The 27,373-nt window shown below is 43.0% G+C and overlaps 1 protein-coding gene across 2 annotated transcripts in view; it reads left to right on the top strand.

Annotated features, from left to right (window-relative positions):
* LOC112252970 (TATA-binding protein-associated factor 172) overlaps nt 1-26,521 on the top strand; it is a 61,590-nt gene extending 35,069 nt beyond the window's left edge. For both annotated transcript variants that reach the window (XM_024424772.2, XM_042323022.1), the window contains 13 exons: nt 840-992; nt 6,271-6,392; nt 16,795-16,962; nt 17,078-17,155; nt 17,241-17,370; nt 17,827-17,968; nt 21,480-21,610; nt 22,824-22,946; nt 23,114-23,266; nt 24,103-24,311; nt 24,757-24,916; nt 25,243-25,413; nt 25,575-26,521. In XM_024424772.2, the coding sequence (XP_024280540.1) occupies nt 840-992; nt 6,271-6,392; nt 16,795-16,962; nt 17,078-17,155; nt 17,241-17,370; nt 17,827-17,968; nt 21,480-21,610; nt 22,824-22,946; nt 23,114-23,266; nt 24,103-24,311; nt 24,757-24,916; nt 25,243-25,413; nt 25,575-25,721 (1,887 nt within the window). In that variant the 3' untranslated portion in view covers nt 25,722-26,521. The remainder of the gene's footprint in view (nt 1-839; nt 993-6,270; nt 6,393-16,794; nt 16,963-17,077; nt 17,156-17,240; nt 17,371-17,826; nt 17,969-21,479; nt 21,611-22,823; nt 22,947-23,113; nt 23,267-24,102; nt 24,312-24,756; nt 24,917-25,242; nt 25,414-25,574) is intronic.
* The last annotated feature ends 852 nt before the right edge of the window (nt 26,522-27,373 follow it).

Raw genomic sequence — 27,373 nt, 5'->3', positions numbered from 1 at the left:
CATAAATGCACTAATTTAAGCTTAAACTGCAGTGTTCTCTGCCTTGTGGAAAAATGTGTCATATTACAGGATATTAGTTTTAAAGTTCGCTTAAACGCTACAAAATTGTCATTACAATGCCGGTCCCTGACAGTTTGCAAACCCCTGATCTACAGTTGTTTCCTACTGCACAATATGGTCAATTCTATTTTGTCATGTAGAAGGCAGTATAGCTCATTGTTGTCCTATGCTGAATAGTGAGGCTATATTTTATGACGGTCATTTGGAGGATGTGTTCTCCTTCCGTTTTGATTGCAATTTGGACCACTGTCAGTTCAATTAGAGATTAAGTGGGAGTAATGAATTAGGCACAGTGCAGAACTGGACAACTCAATGTCATTACTTTCCATACCAAGATGTACATTGTTGACTCTCATACAGAGAACTTTTGTTATTGACCAAATACTTATTTCCCACCATAATTTGCAAATAAATTAATTAAATCCTACAATGTGATTTCTGGATTTTTTTTCTCATTTTGTCTGTCATAGTTGAAGTGTACCTATGATAAATTACAGGCCTCATCTTTTTAAGTGGGAGAACTTGCACAATTGGTGGCTGACTAAATACTTTTTTTGCCCCTGTTATTTGTTGCGATATTTTATCGCCTTTTCACACTATTGTGCTGAGCCAATTCGTATTGTGCTCAGATGTTTTATATTCTCATTTGTCCTTTCCAGCAAGGTTCCAGCAGCTATGGTGGATGCTAAACCAGGCCAGCAAAGTATATTTGGGCTTGGTTTGGCTTAGGGGTGTGAAAGGGGTTTGAATTTATCGGCCTCAAACTCTTATTTTTTTAGGCTGGTATCCCGGACCCTCCCACCATGTCGGATGATCTGATTCGCCAGAAGGCCAGAGAGCGTCACTTTCTGGAGCAGCTGCTTGACAGCAGGAAGCTGGAGAACTACAAGATCCCTGTGCCCATCCAGGCTGAGCTCCGCAAGTATCAGCAGGTGTGTTTGCAAATCTGTTTACACGTCTGTCTTTTTACTTGCATGTTTTATTGATCCATCTCTAACACTCATACATAAAACAATCGGTAGAACCGCTGTTAGCCCTTGACTACATGTGCACTGTGTCAAACTACTGCAAGCTACACCCGGCGCAACTCACACATTGCCTGTCCTTGAGGAACATGTAGGCTGCATCTTGCTTCCTACCCACTCATGCTGCACAAATGTAACACACTTGACTAATGCAGAACTTTGAACTCTTAATTTACTGTTCAGCAAATTGATTTCCAGACAGGATACAGCACTTTACAAAGAAAGATACCGGTAGCTTGCTAGTTAGTTTTATGTGAATGCTGAATGTAATTCTAGCTAACTTTGCTAGCTAGCGTACAGCTGACGCTAATGTCAGTACTCAACCCCAGACCTTTAAACATGACGCTGATTTCACTGGGGTAATTAACTTATCATTCTGTAGCGCCTTACGGTCAGATGCCGAACAGTTGCCATGCCAGGCACTGATGCTCTCGGGTGCAGCTGTAGAACCTTTTGAGGCTCTGGGGACCCTGCCAAATCTTTTCAGTCTCCTGAGGGGGATTAAGCATTGTCGTGCCCTCTTCATGACTGTCTTGGTATGTTTGGACCATTTGGTGATGTGGACAACAAGGAACTTGAAACTCTCGACCCGCTCCACTACTTCCCCGTCGATGTTAATGGGGGCCTGTTTGGCCCGCCTTATCCTGTAGTCCACGATCAGCTCCTTAGTCTTGCTCACATTGAGGGAGAGGTTGTTGTCCTGGCACCACACTGCCAGTTCTGACCATCAACCTACAGGCCGTCTCGTCGGTGATCAGGCCTACCACTGTCATCAGCAAACTTAATGAGATGTTTGTTAGAGGAATTCTAAATTCCTATATGTTTTATAGCCAAAATCAAATTCGCACTCTATTTCATTAATGAGTCGTAAATTCATTAATTATACATGAAATAGATCGAGACAGTCTTAAAAGTCAGGTAACAGCGTTTATTACAAGAGAGTACTGAAGCAAAATACAAAGAACCTTACATTTTAAAGAGAACATAAAATGACATCATCAGTTTCTCACACCCTCTCCTATCCACACAATAGCGCAGTGTCTTCAGGTCTGGAGATGTCTTCTACTCTCCTCATAAACCAAACATTCCAATCTGTCTAAAATATATCTTCTCCTCCACTAATGGAATATCAAGGACCATTCTTATCTGTCAGAAAAGATATATCATCCCTCTCCCTTAAACTTCCCGCAAGGTACAGACAATTAATTTGTTTTACTTACATTTTCAGTAACAGCTTAACCAAGAACCCATACATTTCATACCATAACATAATAGTATTAGAATAAATGGTTCTAATTGAAATGTATACATTATTAATCATTTCAACTATAATTTCCTGCAACAATGTTGGAGTCGTGTTTGGCCACGCAGTCGTGGGTAAACAGGGAATACAGGAGGGGATTAAGCACATACCCCTGAGGGGCCCCAGTGTTGAGGATCAGCGTGGCAAACGTGTTGTTGCCTCCTCTTACCACCCGGGGGCGGTCTGTCAGGAAGTCTGGGATCCAGTTGCAGAGGGAGGTGTTTAAGTCCCAGGGTCCTTAGCTTAGTGATGAGCTTTGTGAGCACGATGGTGTTGAAAGCTGAGCTGTAGTCAGTGAACAGCATTCTTACATAGGTGTTCCTTTTGTCCAATTGGGAAAGGGCAGTGTGGCGTGCGACTGCATCTGTTGAGGCGGTATTGGAGTGGGTCTAGGGTGTCAGAGGATGCTGTTGTGAACCATTACTAGGCTTTCAAAGCACTTCATGGCTACTGACGTGAGCGCTAAGGGGCGGTTATCATTTATGCAGGTTACCTTTGCTTCATTGGGCACAGGGACTATGGTGGTCTGCTTGAAACATGTAGGTATTACAGACTCAGTCAGGGAGAGGTTGAAAATGTCAGTGAGCGACTTGACAGTTGATCCGTACATGCTTTGAGTACAAGTCCTGCTTATCTACATGGCCCTGCGGCTTTGTGAATGTTGACCTCTTTAAAGGTTTTGTTCACATCGGCTACCGAGAGCATTATCAGTCATCCAGAACAGCTGGTGCTCTCATGCATGCTTCAGTGTTGCTTGCTTCGAAGCGAGCAAAACAGGCATTCAGCCTCACTGGGCAGCTCATGGCTGGGTTTCCCTTTGTAGTCCATAATAGTTTTCAAGCCCTGCTATATCAAATGAGCCTCAGACCCGGTGTAGAATCTAGGTCCTGTATTGAAGCTTTGCCTGTTTGATGGTTCATCTGAGGGCATAGTGGGATGTCTCTTATAAGCGTCCGGATTAGTGTCCCGCTCCTTAAAAGCCACTGGAACTTCCTGCTTTAGTTTTTGCTTGTAAGCAGGAATCAGGAGGATAGAATTATGGTCAGATTTGCCAAATGGAGGGCTTGCTTTTGTCTAACCGGGTGTGATTGTTGGATTTGCGTTTATCGTCGAAGGAATGACCATTACACCTAGGCCTGTACTCTGGAGCGGGAACGATGTGGAGGGTCCGTCATGGTCTGGGGCGGTGTGTCAAAGCATCATCGGACTGCGCTTGTCATTGCAGGCAATCTCAACGCTGTGCGTTACAGGGAAAACATCCTCCTTCATGTGGTACCCTTCCTGCAGGCTCATCCTGACATGAGCCTCCAGCATGACAATGCCACCAGCCATGCTGCTTGTTTTGTGCATGATTTCCTGCAAGACAGGAATGTCAGTGTTCTGCCATGGCCAGAGAAGAGCCCGGATCTCAATCTCATTGAGCACGTCTGGGACCTGTTGGCTCTGAGGGTGAGGGCTAGGGCCATTTCCCCCTCCCCCCACACAGAAATGTCCAAGAACTTGCAGGTGCCTTGGTGGAAGAGTGGGGTAGCATTTCACAGCAAGAACTGGCAAATCTAGTGCAATGAGGAGGAGCTGCACTGCAGTACTTAGTATCTGGTATGGCCACCAACTGCATTTACTTTTGATTTTGACCCTGTTGTTCAGGGACACACGATTCCATTTCTGTTTGTCACATGTCTATGGACCTTGTTCAGTTTGTCTCAGTTGTTGAATCTTGTGTTCATACAAATATTTTCATGTTAAGTTTGCTGAAAATAAACGCAGTTGACAGTAATAGGCCTTTTTTTGCTGTTTATATATATCAATAGATATGATTTTTTAAATAAATGTATTCAGACCTTTTACTCTGTACTTTTGTTGACGCACCTTTGGCAGCAATGACGACCTCGAGTCTGCTTGTGTATGACGCTACAAGCTTGGCACACCTGCATTTTGGGGAGTTTCTCTCATTGTTTTCTGCAGATCCTCTCAAGCTCTGTCAGGTTGGATGGGAAGTGTCGCTGCACAGCCATTTTCAGGTCTCTCCAGAGATGTTCGATCGGGTTCAAGTCCGTGCTCTGGCTGGGCCACTCAAGGACATTCAGAAACTTGTCCCGAAGCCACTTCTGCGTTGTCTTGGCTGTGTGTTTAGGGTTGTTGTCCAGTTGGAAGCTGAACCTTCGGCCCAGTCTGAGGTCCTGAGCACTCTGGCGCAGGTTTACCTCAGTGATCTCCCTGTACTTTGCTTGGTTCCCCTTTCCCTTGATCCTGACTAGTCTCCCAGTCCCTGCTGCTGAAAACCACCTCAAAGCATGATACTGCCACCACCATGCTTCACCGTAGGGTGGTATTGGCCAGGTGATGAACGGTACCTGGTTTCCTCCAGATGTGACACTTGCCTTTCAGGCTCAAGGTTAATCTAGGTTTCATCAGACCTGTGATTACTTTTTTTTATGTTCCGAGAGTCGTCTAGGTACCTTTTGGCAAACTCGAAGCAGGCTGTCAAGTGCCTTTTTTTTTTTGTATTATTTTTTTTACTGAGCAGTGTCTTCTGTCTCGCCACTTGGTGGAGTGCTGCAGAGATGGTTGTCCTTCTGGAAGGTTCTCCCATATCCAGAGGAACTCAGGAGCTCTGTCAGAGTGACCATCGGGTTCTTGGTCACCTCCCTGACCAATGCCCTTCTCGCCCAATTGGTCAGTTTGGCCCAGCAGCCAGCTCTAGGAATAGTCTTGGAGGCTCCAAACTTCTTCCATTTAAGAATGATAAAGACCACTGTCCTTGGCCCTTCAATGCTGCAGAAATGTTTTGATACCTTTCCCCAGATCTGTGCCTCAGCACAATCCTGTCTCGGAGCTCTACAGGCAATTCCTTCGACCTCCTGGGTTTGTTTTTCCTCCGACATGCACTGTCAACTGTGGGACGTTTTTATATAGATGGGTGTGTGCCTTTCCAAATCATGTCCAATCAATTGAATTTACCACAGGTGGACTCCAAGTTGTAGAAACATCTCAAGGATGATCAATGAAAACAGAATGCACCTGAGCTCAATTTCGAGTCTCATCACGAAGGGTCTGAATACTTATGTAATTGAGGCATTTCTGTTGCATTAATATCTGCTAAACTTTCTCGCTATGTCATTATGGAGTATTGTGTGTAGATTACTAAGGATATACTTTAAAACAATCCATTCTAGAATCAGGCTGTAACATAACATTTTGGAAAAAGTCAAGTGGTCTGAATACTTCCCGACCGCACAAATGATTCTGAAGGTAACCTGGATGTATTTGCAATTCGTTTTGGATTATTTTGTGCACAGTAAAAAATAAATAATGGTAAATGTTACCTATTCAGCACTTTCCACTTCATTTTTAGTGTCATTGTTTTTTGGCAAAGCTCTACAAAAAGGGATTGCTTTTAAATGCTGCAGGGATGTCGGCTGCTGCTGACAAATTACTTTTTGGAGAGAACAAATAAAAAAAAAATGTAGAATTGATGGGCTTGTGTACTCTGCTGGTATCCTGCTGAGCCCAACATCTATCTCTCTAGTGTAATGGAACCCTGCAGAGTTTTGGAATAAAACTTCTGCTGGTCAACAATGGATAGGACTACGCTCAGCTTTTATACCCCAGCATAAACTCATCTAGACTGGTGCAGAATAAGCATGCCACTGTGACATTCAGTGTTTGATTAGTTGTTTGGGATACAAAGTGATTTGTGCAGTCCGACTTCTATGTAGTCCATCTCGTACAATCAATATAAGCACGGTGAAGATGTTTGCGTGAATCCTTTGACTCACAAACGCAGTGCAACAGCTCATTGCATCCCATGGTTGTCTGCTCTGTCATAGCTAGTATGTAAAATTATTTGATGGACAGTTTCAATAACTTTGATCTCTCCAGGACGGAGTGAACTGGCTGTCCTTCCTGAACAAGTACAAGCTCCACGGTATTCTCTGTGATGACATGGGACTGGGCAAGACCCTGCAGTCCATCTGCATCCTGGCTGGGGACCACTACCTCAGGTACTGAACTGCATGACCACACACTACTTACGTTCTAGGCCGACTATATTGCAGTTGTGCTGCATTTATCAACAAATGGTTGCATGTCATCAACTGCGCAGTTCGGCATCATATTGCTATGTCAGAATGTGGTACGGTGATATGCTAAATACTAGGGATGTGCCTCTTTCCTTTTCAAGACCATGCCTATCTAGATGCATGTGCTCAATACGATACAGGAACTATGTTTTTTAGTTTGAAGCGTTTCGGTTTGATTAGAGAACGATATGATTCAATACATTAACATTTGTTGAATAACCACAATTTTTCCATTATAAATTAAACTGCTGCTGATATGGCGCTCATGAGCTGGGCGTTTCGTGTGGGAATTATGCATGTGTATGGACTATATAGGGAGCTGAGACAGATTCACAAGGGAGACTAGATCAGCCCTCTACCAGATTAGACGGTCAATGTAGCCTATAGTTTCACTCCCCCACTAATTAATTTGTAATTTTAGCAAATTAAGTAACATAAAAAATGTGTACTTTTTCTTTAACTAGGGAAGTCGGTTAAGAACAAATTCTTACTTACAATGACGGCCTACCCCGGCCAAACCTTCCTCTGACCCGGACGACGCAGGGCCAATTGTGAGCTGCTCTATGGGACTCCCAATCACTGCTGGTTGTGATACTACAGACCCAGGTTCGATCCCGGACTGTGATGCCTCTAGCTCTGATGCAGTGCCTTACACTGCTGCTCCACTAATCTCTGAATTAAGTGTTTGAGCTAGTAATGTATCAATATTTATCGTTTACAAATTACCGATGAGAGACAATTTAATATACAGCACAACTTTGGATTTCACCCCATCTCAAAATCGACTGGTTTTGACCATTTGGAAGTCTTTGCAGAGTGATCTCTTCTCCTCTGGCTTCGGCCATGCAGTGCGCCTCGCAAACGTGATCGCTGTCCTCGTTATACAGGGAAAGTTTCTTTCATAGTACACAATTACCATATACACATTGTACCATATACACATTGCAAAACTACCAAAACTATTGCTCATGGTGAATCTGAACAATCAAAATCGAATCTATTGTAAGCCCCATTTTCAACAGCACATGCCTTCAGAAAGAATTCACACCCCTTGACTTTTTCCACATTTTGTTACAGCCTGAATTTAAAATGGATCAAGTTGATTGTTACTGGCCTACACACAATACCGCATAATGTCAGTAATTGACTCAAAACATTTCATTAATTTCTAAAAATGTCTATACAAATCAAACTGTCACGTGCCGACTACAAGTGTTGAATTTACCGTGAAATGCTTACTTACAAGCCTATAACAGTGTAGTTCAAGAAGAGTCAAGAAAATATTTATCAAATTAAAATAAAGCAGCAGAATAAAATGACAAGGCTATATATGTGGGGTACTGAGTCATTGTGCATTTAGGGGTGACGTGACTGCATAAATAAAAACGTAAGGAGCAGCAGTGTACAAAACAAATGGAGGGGGGGTGTGAATGTAAATAGTCCGTTGTGCAGCACTCTTATTGCTTGGTGGTGGTAGCTGTAAAGGAGCTTTTTGGTCCTAGACTTTGCACTCTGGTACTTCTTGCTGTATAGTAGCAGAGAACAGTGTATGACTGGAGTCTGACAATTTTATGGGCTTTCCTCATTCCTCTGCCTATTGTATGGATGGCAGGAAGCTTGGCCGTACGCACTACCCTCTAGCGCCTTACGGTCAGATACCGAGCAGTCTCCGTACCAGGCGGTGATGCAACCGGTCAGGATGCTCCCGACGGTGCAGCTGTAGAACTTCTTGAGGATCTGGGGACCCATGCCAAATCTTTTCAGACTCCTGAGGGGGAAACGTTTTTGGTGCCCTCTTCATGACTGTCTTGGTGTGTTTGGACCATGATCGTTTGTTGGTGATGTGGACACCAAGGAACTTGAAACTCTCGACCCTGCTCCACTACAACCCCGTCGATGTTAATGGGGGCCTGTTCGGCCCGCCTTATCCTGTAGTCCACGATCAGCTCCTTAGTCTTGAGCACATTGAGGGAGAGGTTGTCCTGGCACCCCACTGCCAGTTCTCTGACCACCTCCCTATAGGCGGTCTCATCGCTGTCGGTGATCAGGCCTACCACTGTCATCAGCAAACTTAATGATTGTGTTGGCATCGTGTTTGGCCACGCAGTTGTGTGTGAACAGGGAGTACAGTAGGGGACTCAGTACACACCCCTGAGGGGTCCCAGTGTTGAGGATCAGCGTGGCAGACATGTTGCCTACCCTTACCACCTGGGGGTAGCCTGTCAGGAAGTCCGGGATTCAGTTGCAGAGGGAGACGTTTTAGTCCCAGGGTCCTTAGCTTAGTGATGAGCTTCGTGGGCACAGGGACTGGGCACAGGGACTGTGGTGGTCTGCTTGAAACATGTAGGTATTACAGACTCGGTCAGGGAGAGGTTGGAAATGTCAGTGTAGACACTTGCCAGTTGGTCCGCGCATGCTTTGAGTACGTGTTCTGGTAATCCGTCTGGCCCTGCGGCTTTGAATGTTGACCGGTTTAAAGGTCTTGCTCACATCGGCTACCAACTTCTCAGTCATCCAGAACAGCTGGTGCTTCAGTGTTGCTTGCCTCGAAGTGAGCATGAAAGGCATTTGGCTCATCTGGTAGGCTCACGTCACTGGGCAGCTCGCGGCTGGGTTTCCCTTTGTAGCTCCTAATAGTTTTCAACCTCTGAATCCTACTACACGGACACTCAGATTTGGCAGTCTTAATCCTGTATTGACGCTTTGCCTGTGATGGTTCGTCACATATCCGGACGCTTATAAGAAATCCTGCTGAGTGTCTCGCTCCTTGAAAGCGGCAGCTCTAGCCTTTAGCTCGACGCGGATGTTGCCTGTAATCCATGGCTTCTGGTTGGGATATGTACTTACGGTCACTGTTGGTACGATGTCATCAATGCACTTATTGATGAAACCTATGACTGAGGTGGTATACTCCTCAATGCCATTGGATAAATCCCGGAACATATTCCAGTCTGTACTAGCAAAACAGTCCTGTAGCATCCGCGTCATCTGACCACTTCCGTATTGCAGCTCGGTTGGTTAGGAGCATGTGAAATGTCAGCCATCCTCTTCGGCACCATCAACCTTTTCAAGGCAAGCCTAAATATTTTCCTAAAGTCACAAGTTGCATGACCTCGCTCTGTGTGCAATAATGGTGTTTAAGGTGATATTTGAATGACTACATCTCTACCCCACACACACAATTATCTGTTAAGTCCGTCAGTCGACCAGTGAATTTCAAACCGTTTCAACCACACAGACCAGGGAGTTTTTTCCAATGCCTTGCATGGTTAAATAAAAAAGCTGACATTGAATATCCCTTTGAGCATGGCACAATTATTAATTACTCTTTGGGTGGTGTATCAATACACCCAGTCACTACAAATATACAGGCGTCCTTTTGAACTCTGTCGGAGAGGAAGGAAACCGCTCATTGATTTTTCCATTAGTCCAATGGTGACTAATGGCTGGGATAGGAGAACTGATGGCTCAACATTGTAGTTATGCTACAATACTAACCTCATTGCCTGAGTGGAAGGGAGCCTGTACAGAAACAGTCTTCCTGCATTCTGTTTGCAACAAGGCACTAAAGTTTTTAAAAAATGTGGCAAAGCATTAACTTTTCGTCCTGAATACTAATTATGTTTGGGTTCAATCCAATACAACAGTACCACTCTCCATATTTTCAAGCATAGTGCTGGCTGCATCATGTTATGGGTATCCTTGTAATTGTTAAGGACTAGGGAGTTAGCACAGGCAAAATCCAAGAGGGAAAACCTGGTTGTCTGCTTTCAGACACTGAGATTAATTATTCTTTCAGCAGGACAATTACCTAAAACACGAGGCCAACTCTACACTGGAGTAGGTTACCAAGAAGACTGTGAATGTTCTTAAGTGGCAGAGTTGACTTAAATATGCTTGAAAATCTATGGAAAGACCTCAATGGTTGTCTAACAGTGATCAACCAATTTGACAGAGCTTGAAGAATTTTCAAAAGAATAATAGGCTAATGTTGCACAATCTAGATGTGGAAAGCTCTCGTAGACTTACCCAGAAAGACTCACAGCTGTCATCACTTCAAACATGTATTGACTTGGGGTTGAATACTTACCGAATCAAGATTGTTTTTATTTTATTTTTTACAAATGTTAGCATTTTTCTTCCACTGACAGAGTATTTTGTGTAGATTGTATTTAAAAAAAAAGAAAAGACATTTGAATCCCACTTTGTAACACAACAAAATGTCAGAAGTATAGGGTTGTGAATACTTTCTGAAAGCATTGTAGATGACAACCTAGTAAATTACGTAGGTTGTCACTAGGGCTGTTGCGGTGACCATTATACCACCACACTGTTTAGTCATGGTAACTAAGCGCTGATTTTTCTGATGGTCAGTAGCCTACTGCCTGGTACTCGGCACGCTATTGTCCCTCTAATCACTCTGACGTCAATGCAAATCTAATCAAACACTTCATGAGAGCTCATGTTGCGCAACATTTCTATTGGCTATGCAATTTTGTGAGAACTGAGTTTTGATCGCCTCTATTAAAAACAGGATCCCATCAGCTTTCTATAGGCTAGGCCTACTATATTTATCAACTTTACTATTAAGCACATGTTACAAAGTGACACAATGAGTATAGCTTACCTGGCATGAAAATGAACCACAGGAAAAGCATCCTCCCGCCGTTCCGAGACAGGTACATGTTACTGGTCCATTCTAAATCAAAACTAATTTCACACATTTTGTATATATCAAGAATAGCCTGATGGGTGACAATATTAGCGTATCACTTGTGACTATCACTTGTGAATGATGCCCAGCTTGTGTGTAGTAAGGCAAACACCGCATGCCATTTTTGCTGCCTTTTCAAATCCTATTCACACACTTCATGTAGCCTAGCCCATAGGCCTATATGTTTGGATAAGGCTTGTATCATAACGAAAGTGTCCAAATAACTTAATTTAAGCACATTGCACCGGTTGTGAGGTGGATTAGACTGGCATACATAGGTGGCGCGTGAGTAAAGTTTGGGGAAGAATTTATCATACAAATGCACCTTTTATAATAAAGCATTACATGCATAATCGATTTTGCCATCACTTTTGAGAATGGTGTTTTGCCTACTGCTGTATGAGCATCGCTGCGCTTATCAACAAAAGTTCTGCGCTGTTGCATCAGCCTCATTGCTTTTAAAGGTCTTGACGCTCGTGGTTAGTAACTTGGCATCTATCGCATCCCACAACCGTCCCAGACTATGTTTTGGAATTTTTATTTCTCGCACAGTATGACAAGTTGCCCAAGTAGAATGGGTTAACTTTTGTACTATGGGCAATAATAGATTGACATAGGCTTTTGCTGTTCGTTAGGCCTATTTATCTTGTTGGCTGACAAAGTAAATCTGGACAGTTCTTCCAACATCTTCAATATGCACCTCGTAATTCGATAATGACGCGCGCAGTTGTATCCCCGACCATGTCTGTGTGTTGTAGCATGTGAGAAGGACCCGACTACATGCCAGGCATTAGCTAATAGGACTTGAGATATGTGAGAGGAGCATGCAGCCAGGAGAAAGGAATTATAATGAATTATTCAGCACAGCGGCCACTGGCCGCAAAAGGTTTTTTTTTTTAAAGGGGGTATTACAGCCATACAAAGGAGATTCCGCCTGAAAATTCAAGGCATAAAGTGCTTGTCAAATTGTGAAAGAGGCTGAAGTGTGTGCAAAAAAAACCCAAAGCAGAGCTCATGCCTTTCATGTGACTGAGGATTTGGAAAAAAAAGTTGCATCATGCAGACTTAGAATGTAATCAAATCACACAGCCCAACGTTTGTCTCGCAACTAAAGTTGCATAAACGACTCCCAAATGAAGTGTATAGGAGAGCCTGTTTCTTTGTTAACCGCTCAACACAGAATAGCCGCATGTGTGCTCTCCTTCAAATAGTTTGCAGAAAATATCCTGTGTTTTATTCAGCTGTGTTAAATTGTATTCTTCATACTATAAAGTAATGCCACGGAATTGTGAGCAAATCTTATCTTCTAAATGAACTAGTGTAGCCCACAGCCGTACGGAATAGCCAGATCAGGCCCTAACGAAGGTCTTAGATATGCTAGTCTGTTCTTCTGAAATATACATTTTCTAAATGTCATGTTTCTTTAGACCGGTGTAAAATGTATTTGTGATTGTGTAGGCTGTTAAGTGTTCCAGTGGCTTGTAGGCTATGCGTGGAAACCTGTAGATGCTAAATGTGTTTTAATTGTCAATTAGCGTGAGACCGGTAGTTATTTGCTGGACAAGCACCAGCTGACGATTTCATGACCACCACAGCCCTAGTTTACACAACTCATGAGGCTGAATATCACAAGCCATATTTGCATGCTGTAGGTGCCGCGCACATGTGCAAGATCAGAAATGGTCAGCATGCGAAGCTGGGCCCAGCGAGCAGTTTGACTAGGCTACTGATATTGCCTTGGGTTGTTCGGCATGTGAAATGACTGGTAGATTTTAATGATTGTCAACACAATTATATGCAGGGCTCTAAAGTGCGACGAATTTGGTTGCATATGCAATAAAATACTTAGGTTTCATTTTTGGCGCACTGTTACTATGAAAATTATCCTAGATAATTATGTTAAGGGGTTTATAATCGAGGATTCCCCTGTACCATAGAGAAACAAGTGAGTGCAGATTTGTTAGCGTCATAGTTGCGCCATTGCTACAGTGTAAACGGCTTGAGTCTAGCCCAACAAGATCTAAAGACCTACTCCATATTACCTGCGCAACATTTTTCTTCCTTATCGCGGATCACTGGGACTGCCTTTTGCATTCATAAAACTCATAAGCCGTTGTAAAACTACTCGCTCGTCAACGTCGTTAAACAATTGTTTAGACTTTGTTCAGTCATGTTACCTAATTGGTTAGCTAGCTAACAACCTGGCAACTTTACCAGCATATCCAAACATTTGGGGGCACAGAAAGAAAAGGGATAGATTCTAAAGGAGATCAATGACCATAGCAGTGAATAAATCGCAGAGCTCTTGCATGTGTTCATTACAAATCTGATGTTTTTCAAGACTACAGTTTTCAATTTAATGCATCTCAATAGGAAAACAGTGTTTTTATGCAATGTAGAAAACAAATATTCCAATGATGGGTATTGTAATCAACATTTTTAGCTTTTATAATCTGCTGTTAAGTGTTACATATTAACATCTAGGGCACATGTGCTTCAAAAGTAGCTAGAATTCATATAGTCTCAATTAATTTATCTTTACACTCCTGATAGAAAGGTATACAAACAATGACTACATCTCAGCTGCCCAGACCTGTATGCTCACACACCCCATCATAGTGCCACTTGGCATTGAATTGTACAAATTTAGTTTCTGTCACCCATGCCATTTAAAATAATAAGATTTTTCTATTGGGTCAATGATGGGGATTAACTTCCAAGTTACAGAGAGTCTGCATATTTCAAGACAATGGCATTGGCTGGACGATTCTCTTCAGTCATCACTTCACCCCCCCCTATACCATGTCTTGGAATATGCAGACTGATTTTTAAAAGTACGTTTACATTTGTAATACTCCTGACGGCCAACTTTCTAACTCAGCCCACAACTTCTAGACTTTATAGCATTCCCAAAAAGCATGGATTGAGTCGTTTTTAGTTTTACACTTTCATAGCATTTGGAACAAATTCAGACCCCTTTCCTCTTTGTTACGTTACAGCCACATTCTAAAATGGATTCAATTATTTTTTTCCCCCCTCAATCTACACACAACACCCCATAATGACAAAGCAAAAAACAAGTTTTTAGAAATGTTTTTAAAGTGAAAAAAACTGATCACATGTATTCAGACCCTTTACTCTACTTTGAAGCACCTTTGACAGTGATTACATCCTTGAGTCTTCTTGGGTATGACTCTACAAGCTTGGCACACCTGCATTTGAAGTTTGTCCCATTCTTCTCTGTAGATCTTCTCAAGCTCTGTCAGGTTGGATAGGGAGCAATGCTGCACAGCTATTTTCAGGTCTCTTGAGATGTTCAAGTCAGGCTCTGGCTGGGCCACTCATGGACATTCAGAGACTTGTCCCAATGCCACTCCTGCGTTGTCTTGGCTGTGTGCTTAGGGTTGTTGTCCTGTTGGAAGCTGAACATTCGCTCCAGTCTGAGGTCGAGTGCTCTGGAGAAGGTTTTTGTCAAGGATCTCTCTGTACTTTGCTCTGTTTTGTCTTTCCCTCTATCCTGACTCGTCTCCCAGTCCCTACCCCTGAAAAACATCCCCACATCATGATAATGCCACCACCATACTTCACTGTAGTGATGGTGCCAGGTTTCCTCCAGATGTGACTCTTGGCATTCAGGCCAAAGAGTTCAATATTTTTTTCTCATGGTCTGATAGTCCATTAAGGTGCCCTTTGGCAAACTCCAAGGGGGCTGTCATGTGCCTTTTTAACTGAGTGACATCTGGCCACTCTACCATAAATGCCTGACTTGGTGGAGTGCTACAGAAATGGTTGTCCTTCTGGGAGGTTCTTCCATCTCCACAGAGGAGCTCTGTCAGTGACCATTGGGTTCTTGGTCACCTCCCTGACCAAGGGCCTTCTCCCCCAATTGGTCAGTTTGGCCAGGCAGCCAGCTCTAGGAATGGTGGTTCCTAACTTCTTCCATTTAAGAATGGAGACCACTGTTCTTGGATCTTAAATGCGGCAGACATTTTTTGTTACCTTTCCCCAGATTTGTGCCCCGACACAATCCTGTCTGAGCTCTACGGACAATTCCTTCAACCTCATGGCTTGGTTTTTGCTCTGAATTTAACACAGGTGGACTCCAAGTTGTGGAAACATCTGAAGGATGATGAATGGAAAACCTGAGCTCAATTTCGAGTCTCATAGCAAAGGATCTTATGAATACTTATATAAATACTTGTGTAAAATAAGGTATTTCTGTTTTTTTTACATTTTTGTAAACTAACAATGTGGAGGAAGGGGTCTGAAATACTTTCAGAATGCACTGTAAGACATGACTCTGACATTGTGCTGTAGAATGTGAATTGTCTTGTATAATAAATTCGATACGTTAGTTTATTGGATTAAGTCTACATTTTGAACTTAATTTGATTAGTTATGCTTAAACTTTCCCTCCTTGTGCCATCAGTTCTTTTTAAGTCTTAGATAAAAATATAAACTATTGGAACCAAGAGATTGTTTGTTGGATATGTTTTTGTATACCTTCCCTTTTCATATGAGCATACGTTTCTGACTCAAACAAGATTACCTCTAGGTTGCTCTGAATGTCTTTATGTAATGTTTAACTAAATCTACATTAGTCAAATTGCATTTGAATTTTGTCATGGAAATAAATGCATTTCCTGTTACCATGTCACTTGTGCCTTAAATTGGTCTACATGGGACATTTTTAATAAGTGATTCCTGAAAAGCTATCCAAGGATTATTCCGTAAGGTTGTGATTTTTGGTTTAGAGTCTAGAGATAAGCATGTGCATCTTCAATATGTACCCATTGTTCCTCTTTAATGCATTTAACTAGATGTCACGAGTTAAAGCCTTGGGTAGCTAGTTGATACAATTTACAAATCTAAGGTTAAAACCACCCGACTTAGGAAGATGTAAAATGTTCCCTTTGTATTCTATAAATGTTATAAATTTGCTCTTAAAGTCTGAGTATACTTTTTAAAGAATGTCTTTGGGATAATTGGTATTACCGCAAATAAATACAAAAACTTTGGAGCCACATCATTCTAGAGGTTTATTCTACCTTTACGATTATTACATTTAATTAGACCTACTTTCATTTTGAGTAATGGAACAGTTATATATTTGTTATTTTCTGGTGCTCCTGACTTAGGTTGGGAGCACCAGTGCCTCAGATTACATTTATTTTGTTTTATTTGGTCCCTGGTTACATGAAGTTTGACACTGAAGACACATCCATTTTGACTAAAGATGAACTCTATTTTTGAGGGTAGAAAGAATAATATGCAAAATAATTTGATCCGGCGATTCGTAAAGTTTGAATCGATTTTCTGACCGACGCATGCAACATTTGGATCGGTTTGGGGTTCACGGACCTAATTTTTTTTGTTTAAATGTATTTTTATGTTTAAGATGAGCATCGGTCCCCGACACAATTGTATCACTAAATTGTTACATCCCTACTAAATACATATCCAGGCATTGTGGAATCTGGCAGGCAACTGCAGTGTAGTTGTCTTGAAACGCGCCCACAGTTTGAATTTCAAATGTACACCGTCAGCACATTGGAGAGCCTCCTCTGTTGTAAAAGGAGTTGTCATGTTTAATTGTTGCATTGTGTACAGGGCACAGGAGTATGCCAAAACAAAGGCGGCAGACAGCACCCCCCTACCCTCTCTGGTGGTGTGCCCCCCCACCCTGACAGGTCACTGGGTGGATGAGGTGGGCAAGTTCTGCACCAAAGAGTACCTGAACCCACTGCACTACACGGGACCCCCTACAGAGCGAGCACGGTAAGACCCCTGTACTGACCCTGACCCACCCAAACATGCACATGATTCCACTACAGAGATTGAGTAGAACACTGTCATTTGTTTAAATTATTCACGTTAAAATTTTGTTTTGCAGTTTACAGCATCAAGTGAAAAAGCACAACCTGGTAGTAGCCTCTTACGATGTTGTACGGAACGACATTGACTTTTTTAGGTGATTCATTTATATATATAATTCTCTTATTTGGAAGGCTGGATAAGTGATTTTATAAAAACTTATGTTTCATTTTTTGTTTTAGGAATGTAAAATTCAATTATTGTATCCTCGACGAGGGCCATGTGATCAAGAACGGGAAGACCAAGCTCTCAAAAGCCATAAAGCAGTTGGCCGCCAACTTCCGAGTTATCCTATCAGGAACGCCCATCCAGGTGGGGGCATGAAACATTTTCCATTTTAATCAGTGAAGAATGGGCAAAGGCTTCTGCAGTGGAAATGCATCTGATTTTAAGTTGCTAACACACTTGCGGTGTGTTTTGTTTTGGTACTAATCTTTAAACCATGACCCTCACTGCATTAGATTAATGTTGCCTAATAATTTCTCTATTCTGGCTGGCCTAATGATTTTAGTTCTTCCACTCTGTGGGTTGGTTGGATGTATTAGTTTTACATTGACAGGTGTATTAGTGGATGAAATGAAGTAAGGACTTTATGCCAAGCCTGTGACATTAATGGTAATGAAGGGTAGATTGTGCTTATTGTCTACTCTGCTGCAGATTTATTTTAGATTAGTTAAACCCAAGCATTGAGTACTTGTAAATCTTAGTGTTTATTTCAGTCTAATACAACTCGCGCTCTCTTTTTCTCCTTCTCCCACCTCTCCCCAGAATAATGTTCTGGAGCTGTGGTCGCTCTTTGACTTCCTCATGCCCGGCTTCCTGGGCACAGAACGCCAGTTTGCTGCCCGCTACGGCAAGCCCATCCTGGCCAGCCGTGATGCCAAGAGCTCATCGCGTGAGCAGGAGGCCGGTAAGATCTGATTTTGGTGTGGTCATCAGCCCTGAGTGCACGGAAGCTGGATCTTGTTCATTTGGCACTTGAAATAGGTTGCGAGGAAATTGCAATTTTCTATGGCAAAAGTTAGCCCGACGCGGATTACTCTTTGCTCCTTTAACCTATTAAACTCTTAATTTGAAAGGTACAGCCCTGGGCCTAGATTCACAAAACCTTAAGAAATTTCTTAACTGCCATTTTTAAAAATTGACGATAGACTTAAGAAGAAAGGTAAGCGAGTTGCTATTCCTCAATGGTTCTTGAAAAATATCGTGTGCTATTTATGTTTCTCCTTATGCAAAAGGTCAAGAACAAATGTAGTTTCTTAAATAGGTTTATTGGAAATGTTTTTCATTCCCAAGATGGCTAAACCCTTAAACGCAGGGCAGTGAGAGAATAAATTCATGAGAGCAATTGAACATGTTTAATTCACTCAAACTTCATTTGAACGTTTCAGTATTGATTATTTTAAACCCTAGAACATGTTTTAGAACAGGAATCTCAGTATGAAATATGCTAACATGATTGCCATAGCTAGATGGCTAGCTAAATTGGTTGCCTAGCAACATATCTTAATAGTAAGAAGTTATTTGAGAAGATTGTAAGAAAATCATTATCTTAAGATATTGCTGAGGAATTGCACTTAACAATTATTGGATTGGTGTTGTCCGTCCCCCGGGACGGTTGAGCAAACGCAGTATAATGTGATTAGCAAGAAAATCCCAGGACGTAGACATATCAGATGGGCAGAAAGCTTAAATTCATGTTAATCTAACTGCACTGTCCAATTTACAGTAGCTATTACAGTGAAAGAATACCATGCTATTGTTTGAGTACACAATTATGAACTTAAATGTATTAATAAACCAGTTAGGCACATTTGGGCAGTCTTGATACAACATTTTGAACAGATATGCAATGATTAATTCGATCAGTCTAAAATGTTGCACATGCACTGCTGCCATCTAGTGGCAAATCTAAATTGCACCTGGGCTGTAATAATGTACAGTGCCTTGCGAAAGTATTCGGCCCCCTTGAACTTTGTGACCTTTTGCCACATTTCAGGCTTCAAACATAAAGATATAAAACTGTATTTTTTTTGTGAAGAATCAACAACAAGTGGGACACAATCATGAAGTGGAATGACATTTATTGGATATTTCAAACTTTTTTAACAAATCAAAAACTGAAAAATTGGGCGTGCAAAATTATTCAGCCCCCTTAAGTTAATACTTTGTAGCGCCACCTTTTGATGCGATTACAGCTGTAAGTCGCTTGGGGTATGTCTCTATCAGTTTTGCACATCGAGAGACTGAAATTTTTTCCCATTCCTCCTTGCAAAACAGCTCGAGCTCAGTGAGGTTGGATGGAGAGCATTTGTGAACAGTAGTTTTCAGTTCTTTCCACAGATTCTCGATTGGATTCAGGTCTGGACTTTGACTTGGCCATTCTAACACCTGGATATGTTTATTTTTGAACCATTCCATTGTAGATTTTGCTTTATGATTTGGATCATTGTCTTGTTGGAAGACAAATCTCCGTCCCAGTCTCAGGTCTTTTGCAGACTCCATCAGGTTTTCTTCCAGAATGGTCCTGTATTTGGCTCCATCCATCTTCCCATCAATTTTAACCATCTTCCCTGTCCCTGCTGAAGAAAAGCAGGCCCAAACCATGATGCTGCCACCACCATGTTTGACAGTGGGGATGGTGTGTTCAGGGTGATGAGCTGTGTTGCTTTTACGCCAAACATAACGTTTTGCATTGTTGCCAAAAAGTTCAATTTTGGTTTCATCTGACCAGAGCACCTTCTTCCACATGTTTGGTGTGTCTCCCAGGTGGCTTGTGGCAAACTTTAAACGACACTTTTTATGGATATCTTTAAGAAATGGCTTTCTTCTTGCCACTTCCATAAAGGCCAGATTTGTGCAATATACGACTGATTGTTGTCCTATGGACAGAGCCTCCCACCTCCGCTGTAGATCTCTGCAGTTCATCCAGAGTGATCATGGGCCTCTTGGCTGCATCTCTGATCAGTCTTCTCCTTGTATGAGCTGAAAGTTTAGAGGGACGGCCAGGTCTTGGTAGATTTGCAGTGGTCCGATACTCCTTCCATTTCAATATTATCGCTTGCACAGTGCTCCTTGGGATGTTTAAAGCTTGGGAAATCTTTTTGTATCCAAATCCGGCTTTAAACTTCTTCACAACAGTATCTCGGACCTGCCTGGTGTGTTCCTTGTTCTTCATGATGCTCTCTGCGCTTTTAACGGACCTCTGAGACTATCACAGTGCAGGTGCATTTATACGGAGACTTGATTACACACAGGTGGATTGTATTTATCATCATTAGTCATTTAGGTCAACATTGGATCATTCAGAGATCCTCACTGAACTTCTGGAGAGTTTGCTGCACTGAAAGTAAAGGGGCTGAATAAATTTGCACGCCCAATTTTTCAGTTTTTGATTTAATTTTTTTTGAAATATCCAATAAATGTCGTTCCAATTCATGATTGTGTCCCACTTGTTGTTGATTCTTCACAAAAAAAATAGTTTTATATCTTTGTTTGAAGCCTGAAATGTGGCAAAAGGTCGCAAAGTTCAAGGGGGCCGAATACTTTTGCAAGGCACTGTATAATGACCTTTTCTCTTGCATTTCAAAGATGGTACCAAAAAGAAACTCATGTTTTTATTCTTCATCTTTTACCAGCTCTAAGGTGTTATATTAACCTACATTAATTTCACATTTCCACAAACTTTACTGGTTTGTTTCAAATTGTATCAAGAATATGCATATCATTGCTTCAAGTCCTGAGCTACAGGCAGTTAGAGTTGGGTATGTCATTTTTGGGAACATTTACTACTTTTTTTTTCAACATGAAAAAAAAGATGGCAGTGAATCTGGACCCTAGTCTTTTTCGGAAAGCAAACTCAAATCTTACTGTTGGCAATGTCATAAGAATCCCCCCCACTGCCATGCACTATGGTTGTATTTTTAGAGAATGCAATCTAGATCAAGTTGCCAAAAGTGCAAACATATTTGGTGTGCATGGAAAGGGTACATCCTGATGGTCATTGTAAAGCAATTAATTTCCTTCTCCATCCACATTACCTTGTATTCCTCCTCCACGTGCTGTTGACTTAGTGTTTAAAACACCATTAGGTAAAAGATCTGACTTTTTCCTACCCCCTTCATTAAAATATTTTTCAAACAGTAATTGGTGACATGTCATGTTAAACAAACCTAGACTTTCAAATATGCTTTGTTTTTGTTTCCTTGCCACAATTTCAGTATGTTGCGATACTGGTATTGTCACAACCCTAATTAGTACCTCGCCGTTTCTTCAGTTTAGTGCCATCTGTACTTAAGAAACCCTTGTTGGTTTCCGTAGCATACGGTGTGCCCTAATAAACATGACCCTGAAGATGCTGTCTTTACACTCTCACACTGACAGTGGTGTTAGTATCTTGTAATGACGGTGTTCCCCTTCAGGGGTGCTGGCCATGGAGGCGCTGCATCGCCAAGTTCTGCCCTTCCTCTTGAGGAGGATGAAGAAGGACGTGCTGCAGGACCTGCCCCCCAAGATCATCCAGGACTACTACTGCAACCTCAGCCCTCTACAGGTACGTCACGTGGAGGGCCCACCTTGAAACACTTACAACGCCACGTACAGTACATACAATTTGGTAAAAGACTATCTTCTGTATACCGTCACAACACAACTGCGTCTCACAAAGACACGGCGGTTGGTACCAAAAATCTCCAATTTGGACTCATCAGCCCAAACAACAGATTTTTCACCGGTCTAATGCCCATTGCTTGTGTTTCTTGGCCCAAGCATGTTTCTTGTTATTATTGGTGTCCTTTAGTAGTGGTTGCTTTGCAGCAATTTGACCATGAAGGCCTGATTCACGCAGTCTCCTCTGAACAGTTGATGTGTCTGTTACTTAAACTCTGAAGCATTTACTTGGGCTGCAATCTGAGGTGCAGTCAATTGCCGATTTTTCTGAGACTGGCATCTCTAATGAACTGGTCTTCTGCAGCAGAGGTAACGGATTTAATTTCCTGTGATGGTCCTCGAGTCAGTTTCATTGTAGCACTTGATGGTTTTTGAGACCGCACTTGAAGAAACTTTCAAAGTACTTGACATTTTCTAGATTGACTGACCATGTCTTAAAGTAATGATGGACTGTTTCTCTTTGATTACTTGAGCTGTTCTTGCCATTATATGGACTTAGCCCTATTTGGTAAAAGACCATCTTCTATATACCAACCCTACCTTGTCACAACACAACTGATTTGCTCACGCATTTAGAAGGAAAGAAATTCCACAAATTAACTTTTAACAAGGCATTCCAGGTGACTACCTCATGAAACTGGTTGAGAGAATGCCAAGAGGGCAAAGGGTGGCAACTTAAGAATCTCAAATATATAAAATATATATTTTGAACTTTTTTTGGTTACTCAATGTTTTTTCATATTTTTGATGTCTTCACTATTCAAAATAAATAAACCCTTGAATGAGTCAACTTTTGACTGGTACTATAGATGCCGTCTTCATTTGGAGAGAAAAGCATTCACTTGTGTATTTTCCACTTTCTAGTCACCATAGACGCTGAGGCTGCTACAAAACCGAATGTTTCAATCCATTAAATGAAAGCCTTGTATGTAGCTTGTATACATACAATCTGCGTGCATGTTTAATATTGACTACATTGCCAGACGGACTGTGTAGAATGTTCATCCCAAATAACTACTCATTAAGTTATTTTTAAATGAGCAGTTCTGTGCCATTGCTCAAACAATCTGTCCCTGTGTCTGTCTCTCTATCTGCAGGTTCAGCTGTATGAGGACTTTGCCAAGTCCCGGGCCAAGGTCGGTGTGGAGGACACCATCTCTACAGCCTCCACCCAGGAGGAGGAGAAGCCCAAGCTGAAGGCCACGGGCCACGTGTTCCAGGTACACACACATTATGTGACTGCCTTTGTAGTTTTTGGATTGTCCTTGACCATGAAACGGGTATTTTTCTCCACAGAGCTTCTCACATGTGAATGTGACCTGCATTAATGTTAAGTCTGTGGAAACCCTACTTGCTATTTATGTTATTAATGTCCTCTTCCCTCCAGGCTCTGCAGTACTTGAGGAAGCTGTGTAACCACCCAGGCCTGGTACTGCTGCCACAGCACCCTGAGTACAAGCGCATCACAGACCAGCTGGCAGCACAACACTCCAGCCTTCGAGACATCCAGCATTCGCCTAAACTCTCAGCCCTCAAACAGGTACCACTCTTCCCCTATACCTTACCTCTGGGTACCACTAATTCCCCGTTCCTTACACCAGTGTTTCTTAATCCTGGTCCTGGCATCCAAAGGGGTGCACAGTTCAGTTTTTTTCTCAGCACTACGCACCTGATTCAAAGCTTGATGATGAGTTGATAATTTTGAATCAGCTGTGTGGTACTAGGGCAAAAACCAAAACGTTTGAGTCCCAAGGAACCAGGATTAAGAAACACTGCACTACACTAAAGGCGTCTGCATGCGTCCCAGCTGAAATGGTTTGGAACGGTTTGTGTAAATCATGATGTTTTGGTCTTCAGCAATGTTTTTTTGGGGGGGCAACCTGAAGTCTACGCCCCTTCCTCTGTGATAAGTCAACATTAGGGATTCTTCAATGACGAATAAGATTTATTTTGTTGGCTTAATTCTGACTATTTTGAGGAATAGTATACTAGCGACGGTGTCTCAAAATGGACAAACAGTACTATTGCCGCTTTTATCCTCGTTTTTAAGCGACTGTCTTAAGGGAGTATGCGAGCACACTTTTTTTTTTTTTTTTTGCCTAGCAGAATTCTGCTTGCTTAGGCGTGAGTCGAACTGAAGCATACTGACACAATTAACCCAATCTAGCCCCGCACAACCCCTACCCCCTCAGCCTTCACAGGTACCATTCTACCGCCCCCCCATCTCCTCTGCTTCAGAAGTGGCAGTGATGGGGATAGTGGGGTGAGGTGCCGATATCGGTCTATCGCCTACACTCTGAACTCCATACTAAACACCTACAGATCAAAACACTGAGTAAGTTGTAATCCTGAGCTTCCCCCCTTTCCCTTCTCCAGTTGTTGTTGGACTGTGGTCTGGGAAGCAGTGGCTCAGCGGAGGGCACAGAAGCGGTTGTAGCCCAACACAGAGTGTTGATCTTCTGTCAGCTGAAAAGCATGCTGGACATCGTGGAGCACGACCTGCTCAAGCTCCAGCTGCCCACCGTCACCTACCTGCGACTTGACGGCAGCGTGCAGGCGAGCCTGCGCCACGCCATCGTCTCCAGGTAATAAAGGAGGAGCATGGTCTTTGGGCGACGCAAATGAATGGTGTTGGTATCAAACAGGCAATGGAATACTCTGATTAGTATTGTCGCCAGCATATAAAAAATATTTATTTTAAACTCCCATCTCCTCCTTCCATGTGATTTGTTTTTATGACCGGACACCTTAGAAGTAGATTAAGAGACCAGTATTGGGCACAGACAGTAGGCAGAGCCGAGGCTCAAACCCGCGTTGCCAGGTGTGTCCGTAGTCCGGAGCTTAGATTGCTACACCAGACTCCGGCACAGTCTGTGCCTTTGCTGTAACGTCACCCAATGTCTAACTCGACAAACTTGATCTGAATTTAAAGGCACTGTCCTTCTCTCAGCCTCCATCTCGTGTGCTCTGGCCCTCATCCCCTCATTCTCCCTCTCGCCATCTCCTGTGCTCTGTCACGCTCGCTTTCAGGTTCAACAATGACCCCTCCATTGACGTGCTGCTGCTCACCACGCACGTGGGTGGTCTGGGTCTGAACCTGACTGGTGCTGACACGGTGGTGTTTGTGGAACACGACTGGAACCCCATGAGAGACCTACAGGCCATGGACCGCGCCCACAGGATAGGACAGGTACACTATTGCCTCTCCATGGACACACACACCCCTTTTCACACTGAGCCAAGGCAAGCTGTACTTGGCTGGCCTAGTCAATCACCCACCGTAGTTGGAACGGTGCTAGAAAGGACAGAGACGATAACCAGGCCCAACACAGTGCGGTTTGGGTCAGCCCTATAGTGTGAATTAGGCAATGGTGTGTTTGAGCAAGCCGAGGCATGGAATCACTCATCTTGGTTCTGTGCATGCCGACTGCAATGTAGTTGATCTCAAACATGCGCACCGGCTTGGCAATCTGTAGTGAAAAGTGACATTTGTAATGGTGTCTTTTGTTGTTGCAGAAACGCGTGGTGAATGTGTATCGTCTGATCACTCGGGGCACTCTGGAAGAGAAGATCATGGGCCTGCAGAAGTTCAAGATGAACATCGCCAATGCGGTCATCAGCCAGGAGAACGCCAGCCTGCAGAGTATGGGCACCGACCAGCTCCTCAACCTCTTCACCCTGGACAAGGTCAGTTGCTCTCCCTTAAGTACACACCCTTCTGCATGTGCACTCTTTTAGTTTCTCGGTCATCTTCATGGTCATGCTGCTCTTTCACTCACACATTCATTTAACCCGTATTTGCCTGTCCGACGTGTGTGTTTCCATCTCTAACATGTCTCTCTGTCTAGGATGGGAAGGATGATAAGGGCGAGTTGTCGTCCTCCGGCGGGAAAGCCTCCATTAAGAACGTGCTGGACGGTCTGGGGGACCTGTGGGATCAGCTGCAGTATGACACAGAGTACAACCTGGATAGCTTCATGCACACGCTCCACTAGCCTCTCTCTTACCCAGCCAGACTAAACGATGCTCATCCACCTCCAGCCTAGCAGGGTCATTTTACACAGCCCTCAGGATGCTAATCTCAGAATGGGGTCCCCTCACACGCACAAGTTTAGCCACATTGACATTCGCCCAAAGGATTCTGTTTTCAAACCCCCTTATGGTTATCCCTATGGTTCCCGCGGTATTCTCCCACCCAAAGGCCAACTGACTTGACCACCTAAAAGCCTTCCCATCTTCAGTCCTGTCTGCCCTGTGCCCTCTTTTCCCATGGGCACAGAGGGCCCTCTAGTCTGTCCTTGGGACTGCCTGTGGTGGTTCTCCTTATAATCGTCAGGCTTAAAGCACTCTCACCCTCTTGGAGGACTACCAGTGCGCTATTGACATGTGGTCAAAAACCAGGTGTGATCGTTGCGAGCTGACCTATAGGAACACACCCCAGTGTGCTGGCTCTTTATAGCGGGCTACTGGATTGTGCTGTGGGGGTGTTTTGGGTTGTGGACCTATAGTCCTGTGTAAGCACATTCATTTCACCTTTCTCACCACAGAACTCTTTATCAGTCGACTGACCTGGTAGATGATTGGAAAAGCTATGGTCATGGCCAGTGCTGCTCCTCCCCAACCTTGTAAAATGTTACTCTGAATGACACTGCAGGGACAAACTGAAATGCCCCCACACACGCGCACACAGGACTTGTCAGAGTTTTAAGAAGAGAATGCAGACCTGTAAATATTTCTGTAATTTCTGCTTTTTGTTTAAACTAATAGAATTATAATAAATTCTACAGCCCTTTCAGTGTGCGTCCTGTTTTGTGCGTGCTCTGTCTTGTCCCCATAGTCTGCATTCCCATGTTGATTTGAAGAACACTGTATATAACTTTGAACATGGCCAGTAGAGGGTGTGTTCTTGCATTTAGGAATGATGGCACAGATTACCTCTGAATGAACCATTAATGGGATCAATTTTAGAGGTGCATGATGTTGACAAGCAAGGGGAAGTAAATGTTGCTTTAAAGTGAAGATGACTACACCTATTCAGTGATACTACAGCTTTAGTTTGACCAGGTGAGGGGTTAACTAGTCGTTTCACTGCTGCACATGTAAGCCCTATACTACGAGTCAGGTTTGAATCGTTACCAAGCTAACCTGGGTCAGCTGTATAAAAATGCTAAAATACTGATCACATTACACGGTAATATGGATTTGAAACGTTATGCACAAACTTTCGATTAGGGGGGGGGGAGTTGCTTGTGCACACCAGACGGTAATAACGATACGTGATTAAAGTGTGGCACTGACTCGCCCCATGTATTGACGTTTCCGCATTGTTTCAATGAGTTTGGCATTGGCCACTAGCCACGTGCAGTTCCAAACAGGCAGATGCGCAAGAGCCATGGTCATGAAACGGATGAAGTTTGAGCTGGAATATGAAGCTAACTGAAGCTGCCTAGCTTTCGAAAACCCTGAGTAGATCTCACTTCTTTCATAGTCTACCCAGGGCTGGCGCTCAATTTATTTTTAACAGTTTGTGTATTCTAGTCTATGCACCAGCAGTTTCTTGTCAATCAATTGGTATATTAGTCTAGCCAGTTATCTAAATGTGTAGTAATCCTGGTCGAATGCCACATGCTGGGCACGTGCCCGACCG

This window comes from Oncorhynchus tshawytscha, linkage group LG01 (assembly GCF_018296145.1).
Source record: "Oncorhynchus tshawytscha isolate Ot180627B linkage group LG01, Otsh_v2.0, whole genome shotgun sequence".
NCBI classification, from domain to species: domain Eukaryota; kingdom Metazoa; phylum Chordata; class Actinopteri; order Salmoniformes; family Salmonidae; genus Oncorhynchus; species Oncorhynchus tshawytscha.
The sequence above is the reverse complement of the archived record's forward strand: the minus strand, read 5'-3'. Positions and strand labels throughout refer to the sequence as shown.